This window comes from Orbicella faveolata, unplaced genomic scaffold, assembly GCF_042242905.1.
Source record: "Orbicella faveolata isolate gen_17 unplaced genomic scaffold, um_ofav_v1 contig_26, whole genome shotgun sequence".
In the NCBI taxonomy this organism is placed as follows: domain Eukaryota; kingdom Metazoa; phylum Cnidaria; class Anthozoa; order Scleractinia; family Merulinidae; genus Orbicella; species Orbicella faveolata.
The window spans coordinates 14,277,785-14,293,567 of record NW_028301554.1 but is presented as its reverse complement, the minus strand read 5'-3'; the positions used below and the strand labels follow the sequence as shown (position 1 = coordinate 14,293,567).

Here is a 15,783-nt window from a genome sequence, read left to right as displayed (position 1 = left end):
TTGGCCCACAACTCAACGCGTTCACGTCCGTTGGAATTTTGCTTAAGTATTTTCGTCGTAAGCTGCTCCAGTTTGAGTGAAGTAAGACAATGTCAAATTTAGGTATGTTCCGCTCTAAGCTTATATATATCGCTGATCAAGTTGTGTTCCGACGGATGCTTCTTTTCCATGAGCTGAACATTACTCCACTTTAAAATTTCTCATATGTTGAAAATTAACAGCTTTTCCATTACGCTGCAAAAAACCAGCTGGATATATTTAGATATAGCAGAGCTTTAGGACTTCATAGTTTCCTTACTCCTCTTGCCACACGCTTGCGAGGAATTTGTCAGTCTATCGCGACCGAAAAGTAAAACAAAATAATTGCTAGTTTGAGTTTCGCGTGAATTGTAAGCAACGCTTGATGTTTCATCAAGACTTAGTAACTTTACGTCCGTAGATACTGCTCAGTTTTATTCGTGTAAAAATCCAGTAAATTATCTGTTGTCGATGAATGAGAGCGCCCGCCGATGCGTGTTTTGTACAGTCAATAAACATGACAAATTGTACTTCCGCCGCACTTTCGTGTGAAAGCGTACATAGAACTCAAACAATAGCTCTATAGTTTTTAAATATGTTTAAGACTGATAAATGTTTGAGAACATATTAAAAGCTTAGCTAAAAATATGTGAATAAAGCAGAAATAATCAGCAAAGTTACGATGACGCTTTCTTTAATCAACTTAGAAGAACCATTTCGATTTTGTTGATCGAGTTATTAAAACTCCTTGTCTATTTTCATTTTCGCAGTGTAAAACTTCACTATGCTTATATTGAAGAGACACACATGATGTTAGTAGCCTTTTTTGCGTTCGTGAAATTTGTTGCAGCATCTCAGCACAAAAGATAACGAAAGAAATCTTTGTCAAGATTTGTTGACAATTGAAAACACCGACTCGGACTTGAAAGTGCACGAGCTGCACTATGCAAATGAGCTAATTGTACGCGTCAGACTTTCCTTTCAAAAACTTTTGCAAACTCACCAAACAAGCAGAAACAATAAGAAACCATCAAAACAGGTTTTATTTATAATTAACCATTGTCTGAGAAACTCGCAAATTAACTCGATACCAGAGTAGAGAGTTTTCTTGCTGTATTCCTAAGTCAGAACAAACGCAAAAACATACGCGTAAGCTTACAGTAGCGTGAGCAGATCTCATTATTCATTCCCAGCGCGAGATTGAAGTCTTGTTTTCGACCCTGAAAAACCCACCTTTTCCGTTAGCTCAGAGCATAAAACTACATATAAGCGCAATGGTTCGTATTCCTTGCCTTATTCCCTGCCATCGCCGTGAAAAATACGCAAGAGAATCTCTCAACTCTCACCATTTGATCACGCAACGTGACAACATCCACGCGAGAGCCCCTGACATGTGCGTGAATCCGCGCAGATATATGACGTCAGGATGGCGCAATTTGTTCTAAAAATAGAAAAATTGTCCCATATCATAGGTGCGCGCGAATCCCGAGACTTACGGTCTCCGTCCCCGATTATGGCTCCTGCCTGTTAGCTAATTTCCAGTTCGCCTGTTTCCGTTTATCACACTCATGAGAGTGGTAGACTACGAGTAGTCCCTCTTTCGCTTCGTCCGTCGTGCGTGACGCGAAAGAAAAACGCGGGGAAAAAATGGCCGCGCGACAGTCGGCATTTTACCCCTGGTCTGCACTTTACATTTTACCTTTAGTCTACATTTTACCCCCAATCCGCAGTCTGCAGTCCTCAGTCCGCAGTCTTAATCTTTCCTGGTTGAAGGGGTCAAACCGTCAAAGCTGACTCAAACTAGACGGCCAGCGGTTAATCGCGGTAAAATTCAAAATGGCGGACACGTTTTGTTGAAAGCTCTTCTGTCAACTTTTATTTTAAATACTACGAATCAAAAAGCTCTTTTTATGGCCAAAGAAAATGATTAACCTCTGTAATGATCCGATAGTGTTGGAAAACTGGTCAAGTTTTCGCAGAAGACATGTACCATCACCCCAGTAGAGCGGCAAAAACAGGACGAGTGGTTGCTAGGGATGTAAGTTCAGTTTATATCCATCACTGACCTGTTGGGATGATGTTGAATCTCTGTAATTCTTTATTTTTTTGTAATCCTAAGCACGCTTTACTCTTTAATTTTTATTTAGGGCGCAAATTTTGGCTTGCAGTATAGCTTACAAGCTCAAGCAACTCCAGTGATCGAAAGACCTCACGGAAAACAGGTTTATATAAATTCTTAACTTAATTAAGCTATATTGTTTAATTCGCCGAACGGAATGCCATTGAGTTTAGGAACCTTTCTCCTTTGTGTTACCACATTTGAATGTGCTGACCTGCTGAGACTGATGCAACAATTGAGCTGCCTATATGTACATAATTTACATCGTGGAATATGATATGCATTGATGAACCTTATAATTCAAGCTTAACCTTCTAGGCTTTGCATTTTTGTCAAGACTTCCGAATAGCTTTTGCACAGGTAACCTATCTCCTCAAGAAAAATCAGAGATGCCTGAAGGGGCTTCTGTTTGTTACTACTGACAATAATTTGTGTTCCTCACGTAGTTATCCACGTATTAAAGCCATTTTGGTGTCACACATTAACTGATGTGACATGCATAGCCAGACAACAAAGGAAATACTGCTGATGGTTGTTTGCACATTGTGTTTACATGAGGCCATTTATAATTTGCATCAAATGAAAAGTTGCTAATAAATTCCTTTTAGCCTCTTCCAGGCATTCACTTAGTTGGGGTGCAGCAGAAAAAATGGTGCACAAAAAATAAAGAAGAGGAGTGGTGCAGGAAGGTGAGAGAATCCCACCAAGCCTCTCTCTCCTTTTTTTCACTCCATTGTTTTTTCACGCTGTTCCCTATTTAACTGAAAGCCTGGAAAATGGTAAATTCCTTGGAGATGAAAAGTCAGTGACTCGTATACACTCTATGACACATCTGAGATGACAAATGTAGTTAAGGACTGATCCCTACAATAACATGCAAACTCTGAAGTTTAATACTCACTGAACAAATTTCATTTCATGCTGCTGTCAATCATAGTAATATAAAAATACAGTCAGGGAATCAGTGTAAAATCTACCAATCACAACCTGTAGATGTGGCTTTTTGAACTCCTTGAAGGTAACTTCTGTCCCCTGAGTGGTCCACTAAGATGATTGACAGCAGCAAGTAATGCAACCATTCATTTTCATTGAGTGAAAGGCACAGTAACTCATAAAGAGTGTAAGTTGTTTTGTTACAGTATGTGTTTTAACCCAGCCTTAACATTCTCCCTGTATTTGAAATGTACATAGGGTAGTCCTGAATGGAAGCAAAACCCATACAGTCGAGAGGCTGGTCCCCTGACGAGACCAACATCAAACACAAGGGCTGACAATCAAGCAAAATACCGTCATACAATATCACCTCCTCAAGACATTGAACGTCCTTCTTTTTTGCGTAAGTAATCAAGAATTTTGTGTTCTTGTCACTAATATGATTATACCTGATGTCATTCCAATTACCTTTTGAACTTTGAATATTAGACTTTGTAATAATTATACATTACATAGAGTAAATCCCTATTCAGTGCACGGTAGATATAAAAATATCTGCACTGAGTGATTTTCAATTGAGTGTTGGAAAATGTTAACCAAAGCCAAACCAATTACTTGCCAATTAGATTAATCAGCCAATCTCAAACCACAGTAAAACCAAAGCAATTGCCTCGTTACTTTCAACACTCAATAGAGCGGTTTTCAAATGAGTGTCATAAAACCAAAACCAAACCAAACTAAGTTGTCTTTTTTTTTACCAAAATTTTACACTGAATTTTAGTCTTCATAGCTTAGCGAATGACAAGAAACATTATGTATATTGTGCATGATAAATTAAAAGAATTAACATAAAGCTTCAAGTGACCTTGTCTGGTTTTACTGCAGAACTAGTTTCGGGGTGATGTAATGTTGAAAGGTGAAATTTTCAAGTCTTTCAAGCAAGTGCCTATAAATAACTTGATACTACTACATGTACGTCTTACTAACCGAGTTTGAGGACCAAATTGTCCCATTGATTTATAGCCTAAGCACGAAACGCGCGGGCCATAATAGAAAGGGATAAACGAGGATCTGTAACTTACAGGACCAAGAAAACAAGTTTAGTAAGATATTTAGTGTAACTCTACTGTGTGCCTGATGGATTTGGGAATGATTTCTATTGACGCGAAACGGCTTCAAATTTCTGACGCACCTCAAAAGCAAAACAAGTCAATTTGAAATCATTGTAAAGTGACTCTTAAGTCATTAGCAGGTTTTAATGCACAATTTCTGATGTAAAAGAAAGTTTTAAAGTTTTACTTGCTAAAAAGTGAGGAACATGTGGTGATAAATCATGAAACATTTTGGCAACAAAAGCAGCTTTAAATTTTAGCAGGCCGTACAGTAGAATATGGCCTGCTAAATTGGCCAATCACAGCGTATGCACTAATTGAGAGATATAATAAAGTGTAAGTTATTTACCACTTTTGGACAGCCAGTGTATGATTAGCCAATGTATATTTTTATATTTTTGTCAGAATATTCTCATTCAAGTATGGATGCAACACAAGACTCCAAACAGCATTATGCCACCCCCTCCTTCCGAGAACTTCACAAGGTTCAACGTCAGGTTTTGCAGCCAGCTGCAGCTTATGTCGCAGACCAATCTACCACTTCGATAGGAGCAACCACAAGCCAAGCGAAAGTGACCCAGGAAGGTGCATATGATGACGGTCTGCAGGGACGGCACTCATTTAGTGCTGGATCACAAGCTCAGTCCAGAAATAAAATGCAAGTGTTCTTGCCAGGTGAGAGTGTCTGTGTGTACAAAAGGGGAAAAAAGTTTAAAATAATAAATGATAATGATTAAGTTAGGATTTATTTTAAGTACAATGTAGATGTGCACTGTTTGAGTTCTGCTGACAAGCCAAGTGAGCCATACAACTACCCTTACTAATCCAGATGTGGATATTAATTATGTATGCATGATTGTACATATGTAGCCTTTTGGGAGACATGTTGGCCTAATGGCTACTTTTCTGGATCCTGGATTGAGTGGTGCTGGTTCCAGCCCTGGCTGGCTTTTTATTATTGTGTTCTTTGGCAAGGCACTTTACTATCTGTACCCTACCCTGCAGACTTTCCCTTTACTGAACTCATGTACACGTACAAAGGAAGGTCAAGTGCCAACAGTCTCAAATATTTGTTTCTCGATGAGTTCATCCCACTCTCCAAATGAAAGTAAATAATTGTTGATATAACCCTATAGCACATGTAGGTCTCAAGCAATTCTCATTTTTTGTCTATTCAGGAGACAGGGTCATATTTGCCGAGTCACCATCAGCACCTGGTGTACCTATTGTATACAGACTTCCTGAGGAGAGACAGGCAAACCCTGACAGGCTTAACCTTGACAGGTACAATGCCAGATTGTTTAAAATATATTTTAATAGTGTCTAACTCTCTACCTTCATATCTAGCTGTTTCTCATGGCATTGTACAGTTTAGAAACTACTGGATGGTATAAATTTATCATGTCAAATGCTGCTACAATCTATAAGAAAGCACAGGCTGTAAGAAAGTGTACACACCAAATAAATCCTTAGCTCTATAGAAACACAGACCTAAGGCAAGCTGTTGATGTAAAAAAATTGCATGTGCAAAGCTAAGAGAATTCTTGTGAAGCAGTACATTTTTATTTGAAGAAGGAACTGACTAGTTTAACAGCTGTGAACAAGTGCACAAATTGACACTTGTGCAACAATTATTGAGGCCCTACTTTCCCAACTGATGGCATCAGACACTTTATAAAATCTTGTGACTATTCTTAGATTATAATATTAGTTTATTGTTATAAACGTTGTAAATATCATCCAGTAAAATTAAGTTGTCTAGTAATGTATTTATTCAGCTTTCCATATACATGAGTATGTATGAAGTCTTAGGTCTTTCCAATTTGTAGACTCCCTGTACATAGCCATCTAGACGATTGACACATAAATATATTTGTTGTATAATATTTGTTGTATTGCATTGTTTATGCTTCCATTGAGTCATAGGGATACTTATGGATGTTTGGCTGAACTCAGAAAAGTTGTGGGAACTTCTTTGCAGTTTGCAACTTCCCACACCCTCCCTTGTACTCCAAACTTTCATTTGTATTTCTATAAACAATAGAAACATGGAAAATGTTTTCTATTTTGTAAACAACAAATTTGACTTCAATACTTACACTGTGTATGTAATTTTTTATTTATGTGAACTCAGATTTGACTTTGGGCTTATTAAAAAACAGTCATTGCATCACAGGCTTTTCTCATGTTGTTTTTCCCTCTTACAGGAGAAGATTGACAATCTGTCCCATTCTTGAAGGTGAAGACTACCTAAGGCTGCTCAACTTTCAGCACAATCTCATCAGCAGGATTTCCCACCTTGAGAATCTCAAGAGACTAATCTTCCTGGATTTTTATGATAACCAGATTGAAGAGATTTCAGGTCTGTCTGCCTTGCGATCTCTCAGAGTCCTCATGTTGGGAAAAAACAGGTAAATGAATTTCTGTATAAACATGTATGTAGTACATCACTTCAGCTATACATAAGTGTCAAGATTTTGCACTCTTTGCTCCCTTGCAAATAATGCCCTTGTCAGTGTAGAAATACAGTGGATAACATTTTCCATGTTTTTTTTTATCAATTTTTAGAAATAGCCCAACAAAAATATGTGTTGATTGGTTTCAAATCATGTTTCTTTTAAAGAAATAGAAAACATGTGCTGTGTTTCTATCGAGTTATAGAAACACGAGGGGAAGTTTGGGAGAACGAGAAATGCTGTGAGAACATAGGCCGCAGGCCAATGTTTCACAGCTTTTTTGAGTTCTCCCAAACTTTCACGAGTGTTTAATCTATAACTCAATAGAGACACTGGGAACATGTTTTCTATTTCTTTTAGAAAACACTGCAACAAAAAAAGGAAAACAACTTGTTAACTTTGATTATCAAAATGTAAATTCTCTTTGCTCACACCATCATCATGTCAACAACTCATGCTAGTTCTGTGTTTCTATCGCGTTATAGAAACATGGTTTTTAACCAATCAGTGCAGGTATTTTCTTAGGACTGTTTTCTAAAACATGATAGAATGGTGGTGCAAGCAAAGAGAGTTCACATTTTGATGATCAAAGCAAACTAGTTGTTTTCTTTTGAGTTACAGAAACACTTGTGGAAGTTTGGAAGAACTTGAGAAAGTTGTGGAAACAATCACCTGTCGGCTCATGCTCCCACAGGATTTCTTGTTCTCCCAAACTTCCACTTGTGTTTCTATAACTTGATAGAAACATGGAGGAACATGTTTTGTATTTCTTAAATATAAACACAAGTGGGAGTTTGGAAGAATGAGGAGTGCTGTTGGATTACAAGTCACGTGCAGATGTTTCCAGCTTTGTCAGAACAAGTATTTATACCATGCTGCTGTTTTTTTTTTTGCATTTTATCTTTGCCAGGGTATACACTTACAAGTCAGACCATAAGCAAAAAGACCAGCTGCAACCAATCTATTATTTTCAATTCATTATTTTATTTTTAAATGATAGGATTAGGAAAATCAGTAACCTAGAGTCGCTCACAAAGCTTGATGTGTTGGATCTTCATGGCAACAAGGTAAGTTTACTTGAAAATAATCCACGTACCTAAATAAATCATGCAACTCAGTTTATATTTGTTACCAAACATTTCATTAGAAAACAAACTGAGTTGTGTTTATTTTTACTGCTTTAATAGGAAAATACATCATGTACATATTATTATAGTATTTTCATTAAAATCTCAGTCGATTCTGCTGAAGGGATCGCTCGGATTCTCTGTACTTGACGTTACGAGTGCTAAGATAGAAATGTAAATTAATCAAGGAGAGCAGAGGAACATAAAGTCAAATATTATATACACTGTATTACATGTAATTACAGAAACAGTTTTCAGCATGTTGGGAGGTTATGTATCATGATGTTGTTTCAGACACTATTGACACCTACATTTACATGTACATGAAAGGTGCTAATGTTAGGTTCGATTACCAGCTGCTGTTCAAGAAAGGAGCCTACGCTCCTCCCTCAAACTCTCAGAAGGGAACGTAGACCAGACTTGAGAGAGACGTGGAAATCGAGCGTATGCTGAGGTTCAACATTAGCAAATATTTTCTTTGAGTGGTGGTAACATTAACCCGCCCAACTCAACCTTGCCTGAATAGGACACCACCTTGATTAATACATATATATCTTGTTGACCAAAGGACAAGGGCTGTACTGGGAGAATATTGGCTCAAGGTCTTGACGGGACAGACCAAGCACAGTGTGGTCTATACGAAAAGGCCAAAGGTCGATATTCTCTAGTCTGGCCCCGAGCAAAGTTGGTTAATGATAGATTTATTCCAAGATTGAAAACGTTTAGCAAAAATCTAACAATCATGGACAAAAAAGACACCATAAACGGTAAGTGTGTAATTCATATTGAGAGCTGACTAAGTGTATACTGACGTCCAACGGTTTTGTTGACTGAAAAAAAGAAGCAAAAGAAAAGTTGGATGAAAGCAATAAAGTTTAAGTTAATTCTCTTAGAAAAGTAAGCTTCAAAATTTGGGTAGGTTGTGCAGGCTCATTTGGGAAAACGCCTGGTACAATACTTGGCAAATAAAGACTGGCAATAGAGGAACGTCCTAGCTGACCGGTTGATTTTAGTTAATGGCGTTCTGAGATAACTTAGTCATGTCAACATCTACTTTAAAGATAGCGTTTGCCCCTGCAATATTTTAGCGGACAACTTTCTTTCTTGTGCTCTCTTTCCTACAGATAATCAAGATTGAAAATCTTGGTCACCTCACCGAACTCCGGGTTCTAAACCTGGCTGGTAATGAAATTGTCCATGTTTGTAATGTCAGTGGAATGAGAGCTCTGGCTGAACTGAATTTGAGGAGAAATAAAATTTGCACTGTGGTATGTGATTCTTATTCATTTCTTTTTCTGTAAATTAATTCCATGGTGTTTGTTAGAGATCAGTTGTTTTAAGGATTTTAGTGTCTCAAATAGTGGTCATGACTTATTGCAGAATGCCATGGAATTTACTTTCTTTCTCTTGTTTTGGAGTTTTCTCATAAATCTCGGCTTCTGTTTGTCCATTGTCAGATAAACTAATAAAGAAAATTGAACTTCAATTTATAAAAGGTTAAGTATGTCTTCATAAGGGAAGAGCACTGTTTCGTGAACATTTTTGTTGCTTTGCAGGAAGAGGTCGATCTGCTACCAAATCTACAGAGGATGTTTCTCAGTTTCAATAGCATCACGAGGTAAGGCTGTTAGAGAGATTCTGTAAGTTTACAAGCAATACAGGAAACGCCTTTTGCGGCACCAAGGACGCTTTAGAAATCCAAAAGAGAGTATAAGATGATTAAGTGATCAGAAACTGCCAATATAAACCAGTTTTTAAAAATTAAATCTCAATCCAGTGCTTCGATTTAAGTTTTCTTTCTTCATCATTATTAACTAGAGTAGGTCATTCCAGTGCCAGCAAATGACCTCGTTGACAAGTGCTTCGCAAGTTAAGAGTCTTCCTCGCAGGATTTAAGTAATTGATCATCTTTTTCCTCTGATTTTTGTTCAGTTTTGATGACATTATATGTTTGTCGAACTCCACTTCACTGAATGAGCTGTCCATGGATGGAAATCCCTTCTCAACCGATCCTTCTTACAAGCAGGTCATACTCAGGAATCTGTCAAACATACGGCAACTGGACATGAAGAGAATATCAGTAAGAACCGTATGAATATTACAGATACATACAAAACGTATGTGTAACAGGGGTTTACATGGATTTACCGGACAATAAACCATGTTATTATAGGTATTCTACAGTTTACAGGGACACTCAAGAAACTATGGGATGATATCTATTATTGTGAGATAGACGGGTGGCTATATGTTTGTCTATACATCTAATAGACATGGCTCTTGTTTCGCTACAAAATCCTATTTTCTTTTGTTGAATCTCCTGTCTCCTGTCCTCTAATCGATTTTGAAGCTGCTTTCTGGAGAAGCGATGATAATTTTCCCGCCACCCTCAGCACCTCTTGTATCGGAGTTGTACATTTTTCTCTGAGATGTGATTGGTTTGTAGTTTTTCATTTGTTGTGACCGGACTCTTCATTATCGCAGAATGGGTCAAGGAATGCAATTTTGTTAGCAGTAATTAACACTTAATGACTGGTCCGGAGGGGAACAGTGAATTTTGTTTCCCGAGAATCTCAATGTTTCCCGAGAGGAAGTCAAGGAAAACATTGAGATTCGAGGGAAACAAACTTCACTGTTCCCCAAGGGACCAGTCATTAAGTGATTTGTCATATAGCAAAACAAATGGGTCAAACCGTTGGAAAACAAATAATCACTTTGTTGACAAATGAAGTGCAACAGCGATCAACATTTCGCGGGTAACAGTGAACTGTTTCCCGTTTGACATCATAGTTTTCGTAATGTTGCCCGCTCATGGCATTTGGCGGCAGACAGTTTCATTGTTAGATGTCATGTGACCATGAACTAGCCAATGAATGGGCGCGCTATGGCGGGAAAAACGCCAGCTCTATTACAAATACTAGTTATGCAACGTTTTCGAGTTGTAGACAATGGAACATCCCACGAACAGGAACTGCTTAGTCACAAAAGACTATAAATCTCTTGTTTGTCAGCGGTGTTTTGTTCAAAAATGTCAAGTGGCATGTCAAGTGACATACAATAATGACGTAATGTTTTATTTCCATCAGGAAGAGGAGAAAAGAATAGCCTCAGTTATGGCCAGAAAAGAAGAAGAGAAAAAGAAAGAAATCAGTAAACTGGCTGTTCTCAAGGTAGTTTTTTCAGTGAACTTTCCCTACAATCTGTAACGGAGTTATGGCATCACCGTCTTTTGTCTTAGTTGCTTATGGTGTGATTGGGTTCTTTCAGGAAAAGCGTCGCATTGCTATCAACAATGCACAGAGGCAATGGGAGGTGACCCGAACTAAGGAAATGTAAGTAGTGTCATGTTTATTTTTGCAATGAAACTTTAAGACGAAATCTTCCTAATTCTTCCAGCCTCCCTAGGCTTATATAACTTAACGGTTAACATTTTCCGTTTCTATAAGCTCATCTTTTTGTTTTACAGTGTGAAGACCGAGTCCCGGGATACCCTGGAAACTGCTCCCCAGACCTCAAGTAATGAACTCACCGACTGTATAGAGTAAGTAACCTCGTTCCTCCAAATAGGCAATTAGAGCGTGCTCCCTAATCGCTAGAGATCAAACAGTCACCTGGGTGACGGACCTTCTGCTTTCGTCGCCAGTTTTCGAACACCTGAGCAGGTCATAACTTTGACCACTGCATACAAAACTTTGCTCACTACATTGTACATACAAAACAACCGGAATTTTATCGCCTGATTTTTGTCGCAAAGAACTAGGGTATTTCGCAATTTGTTAAGTTCCACTATCGTAACCTAATATTTGCTCTTCACATCTGAGCTCGCTAAACCAAGGTTATACTTTACACGGTACAATACTCATCTCTGTGAATGTATTTTAGTACAAGGTATACTGCGCCCTCCCCTCTGAGTATCTGTCACCTTGCTGAACTGGACAACGACACGTTATACTTGTATGGCCCAGGTTCCTTGGACGCGCTGGATCGTAACTGGGGTAACCAGGCCGTGCAGGCTGTCAGTGCGATCTCCTTCAAATTCATCGACTTTGACAACATTGTTCCTCAGCTGTACAAGATCAGAGCTCGATTTCCCTCCCTGCTGGTGAGTATCTTAGGGATGATGCAATAGGATTAATTTCTTTACAAGAACTTTCCTTAGGCAGCGGTACTTATTTCAAACAGTGAATCTGGTAACCTGTGAACGCTGTGCGAATTCCAGCTGCTGAAACCAGAAATTGCGTGATGTAGAAAATGTTTCATTTTATTTCATTTCCATTAAATCTTTTTTGTCCTGAGGTGACATTGCGACGTAATTAACCAGAAATGTCAGTCATCTTCCGCCCTTAACATTACCCCCAGGTGTGATTGGAAAAATGGCCGCGCTATGAACAAAAAAGAGGAGCTAATCGTGATCTAGATTTACCCTAGTCTGTAAATAAAAGTCCTAACTTAGCTTAGTTTGTATCAAAGAGCGATGAATAATCTCGGGGCAGGACGAGGTGATAACCAAGGCTATACTGAATGAAATCTGGATTTTTATTTCTTCGTCTTCGTCAACAGGGCCTTACATTTACAGAGACGAATATCAAAGGTTTGCAGCAAATCAATTGTTTGTCTCTTTTACGAAGACTTGAACATCTTAATATCAGCAACGAGGGAAATCCTATAACCTCCTTTACTTTGTGGAAACCTTACGTGCTCTTCCGTTTGGCTCACTTCTCTCTCAGAAAAATCAACGATGTAGAGGTTAGTTTAGATTATACTAGGCTGCTCTCGTGAACATGAACGCAAAAAAGTTGCATGTGCGAGAAGGTGCTGGTTTTCTTCTCGTGTAGGCCGCTCTCTTGTCTCGTCCTAATCCATTTTCGTCTTACCCCAACCCCCCCCCCCCCCCCCTTGCTCCGTACTGCTTAAACATGTATCAACATATCTCTTTTGCGTTATTCTCTGTTACTAAAATATGACTGTAAATGGTTTGAACCTAGGACTACCAGTAGGTCCTATAGTGTGATTGTCTAGAAGTACCCTCACCCAGACGATCACATGCGCCATGCAAACTAAAATACAATTTATGCTTAAGCTTGTTTGATTTATAGGATCCTTGTTTCAATCGCAAAACCATTTTTTTAAGGGTATCATGCCCATCCACTTATAGAGCATATTTTCCTGGAACGCCAAGCAAAAACTAGAAGGGTACCCTGGTGTTACAAATATTGTTTTTTTTTTTATTGGCTGATTTTCCAGGTGACAGCTGAAGACAATGTCAATGCTGAGAAACTGTTTGGAACCTTGGCTCACATCACGACATCTCAGCTTCCTCAGTCCAGACTTCTCACCATGTTAGGAGACTCACGGTCAGTTCAGTCTAGTCATTGACAACGGTGCACTATTTTGCAATAACTGCAGAAATTCTCGCGCGCTCATTGGCTAATTTTCATTGTCAATAAGCTGACAGACACATGAATTTATAATTTATGCGTTGCGTCAACGAGCGACAGCGGGCAATGTGACGATTTGTTATCGTAAAAAACAAATTGACGTCAGTTTTTCATGCGTCTGTCTAGTTATTGACTCGTGAATCCACAGCTACTTTGACAATGTTATGATGAAATTCATGATCAATAACAGGACAGACACATGAAAACCTGACGTCAATTTGTTAAATGGTTGCACAATTTCTTCAACTGGTTTGAGACTAGTTATCAAAGTAAATAAAAGGCATAATGGACGGTAGACGGTGAACGGTGGACGGTAAAAGCTATACGAGGGAACTCTTTGTCACTGAAAACTAAGGTGCGATCTTCCGACGGCTACGGATGATTGGCATTGAAAACCGTATTGTCCCATCAAAACGACATGATGAAAGTCCTTTTCTTTTCTAAACAAACATGAAGACAATGCTAAAGTTTTTTTGGCCTGTTCTTCTTATTTCGAGAATGCTGGGTTTAATTTAACAAAGAACAAGCTATGAATTGCGCCATTATCCTTGCGTCCTTTTCGGAGACAGGTGGCCAGCGCGTTGCCGCCGGTTGCGTGCGGTCCACGCTTGCAGAGAAAGAATGTTTCACTTGGTTCATTTGTTACGATCTGTTATTGCTTCTGGCGTATGAGATCCCTTTTCGTGAATTGTCAATGCGGTTTCCAGAGAGAAAAGAAGCCTGGTTTAATTGCCTTTCCTATGACCATACATTTATCTTCAGGACAGTTCACGGTTTTCTCGCCTGCTGAATGCTGATTGGTTAATTCAAATTTTAGAGGCCCTGGGCGTATGCAACGAAAGCTAAAGCCAAGTTTTAACACAATCGTGGATAAGCGTTGATCGTTTTACCAACCAGATCTTAGATATCGCCTCTTCTGTTGGGATTAATGCTTGCTGGATAGACGAGGTGTTCAGTTTCCAGTATTGATTACACGCGTTGACTTCAATCTCTTTCATTTCAGACGAAAACAAGTTCTTGACGCAGATAAGAATAAGAAACCAGAGGGCAAACACGAGAGGTATTCACTTTCTTCATAACTGTTTAAAATCTGCTTCCTAACAGCAAGGTATACCTCATGCCATGTTAAGTGAACTAAATTAATTTTTGGCCATTATACAGGGCTCCTTCCAACGAATCTGTCAGCCGAGCAGGACTACAATACTGGCCAGCGGACTCACAACGGACTCGCCAGGTGCTGTCAATATATCTGTACAGCAGATATTCTGCCAGTTTACAAGGCCCTTGCACTTAGCCATTAAGATACATGTATGTTTACTCAGGTTTATATCCCGACTAAAAATTTTATTGACATCCAAGTTAATAATTGTGCTGTCTGTTTCACCAGGAAGCAGAGGAAAGACGAACATTCGCGGTGAATTACATGAAGGAGATCGCACATACTGCCATACTTACAGAACGTAAGAAAAAGAAATTGAATGAAATATTACCAGAAGTTTTCTGTAAAATGGTGCATTCAGCTGTCACAGACTTAAACGATTTGGACACGTTCATGAAGAACAGCTTTGAAAGAATAAAAAACAAGTAATGTTATGACGGAAAGGCTGGGAAAAGTCAGCCACTGAGCTTCGCAGCAAATTGGTATCAAATATGGCGTGGAATGGACTGGCCTTTGCGACCGCCAAGAAGGACGTATCAAGAAATGGTCTATTGTTCCGGCTCAACATCACACGTTAAGCAAAAATGAATAGCCTTTTGTTCTTGGTAACCCTGAGGGACTTCGTCCGAAGCCAAACCAAAATCGTCGCCGTTGTTCGGAAAACTTTCGGCAGAACAATTAAGCTGCACTTGGGGGTGGGCAGCGTAATTTTTTCTCTCGTAAAGTCAATTCTCACCGGTGTACCCCAAGGCAAATTGACCGCCGCTGTGCGCATCGAGGTGATCACAATTCAAAAACTAATTATCCACATGTGTCGCATTCGGACCACGTCTCTCTAAATACAACCCTCGGTTTAAATCCCTTTTTATTCCAATTCTGACTCGTTTTGATAGGTATGCTGCTGAAAACATTCTTTGTCTGTCATTCGGGCGGCGTTACAACTTTTCTGCTTTTTATTAAGTCGACCGACCTGCTGATTTCTACCGGAAGTTGCGGGGCATGCTGGGTTAAAAATTGGGGGGAACCAGCTCCAGTCTCCATTATAAAAAAACACGCGCGGAGAAAATGGCGTCAATTTGTTTTCATTGTTCGCTATGTCGTCCGCCAGGGAAAAACAACCTTTTTTCTCATACTGAAGCTTGAACTTTGGGCTTTAAATAGACTTTCTTATAATTTTAAAATAGTAAAGCAGGTATACTACTCCCCAGCTTGAAGATAAATCGTTTAAATCACCAGCTCTGACAGAAGTTCGTTCGCGGCCCGGCGTCCTTGTTTCTAAATCAGTTAAGCCGACAACTTTGTTTGTGTTTGAGACCGACTGAGGTACACAGAAGCCTTACATTACTAATAAAATTTTAAAAACGGTGATGCTAACACTGTGGTTTTGTTTGAGATAGTTAACTGCAATGTCGAACAAGAAG

The 15,783-nt window shown here is 39.0% G+C and overlaps 1 protein-coding gene across 1 annotated transcript; it reads left to right on the top strand.

Moving 5' to 3' along the window:
- The first annotated feature begins 1,834 nt into the window (after nt 1-1,834).
- LOC110043964 (leucine-rich repeat-containing protein 49-like) lies at nt 1,835-15,736 on the top strand. Its single transcript, XM_089295467.1, has 19 exons — nt 1,835-2,056; nt 2,166-2,240; nt 3,329-3,473; nt 4,588-4,857; nt 5,361-5,466; nt 6,390-6,593; nt 7,639-7,705; nt 8,890-9,033; nt 9,322-9,383; nt 9,698-9,845; nt 10,852-10,935; nt 11,033-11,097; nt 11,232-11,306; nt 11,648-11,867; nt 12,326-12,511; nt 13,010-13,119; nt 14,207-14,263; nt 14,365-14,437; nt 14,591-15,736. The coding sequence occupies exons 1-19, from the start codon at nt 2,003-2,005 to the stop codon at nt 14,789-14,791; spliced, it is 2,346 nt and encodes a 781-aa protein (XP_089151593.1). The 5' UTR covers nt 1,835-2,002; the 3' UTR covers nt 14,792-15,736.
- The last annotated feature ends 47 nt before the right edge of the window (nt 15,737-15,783 follow it).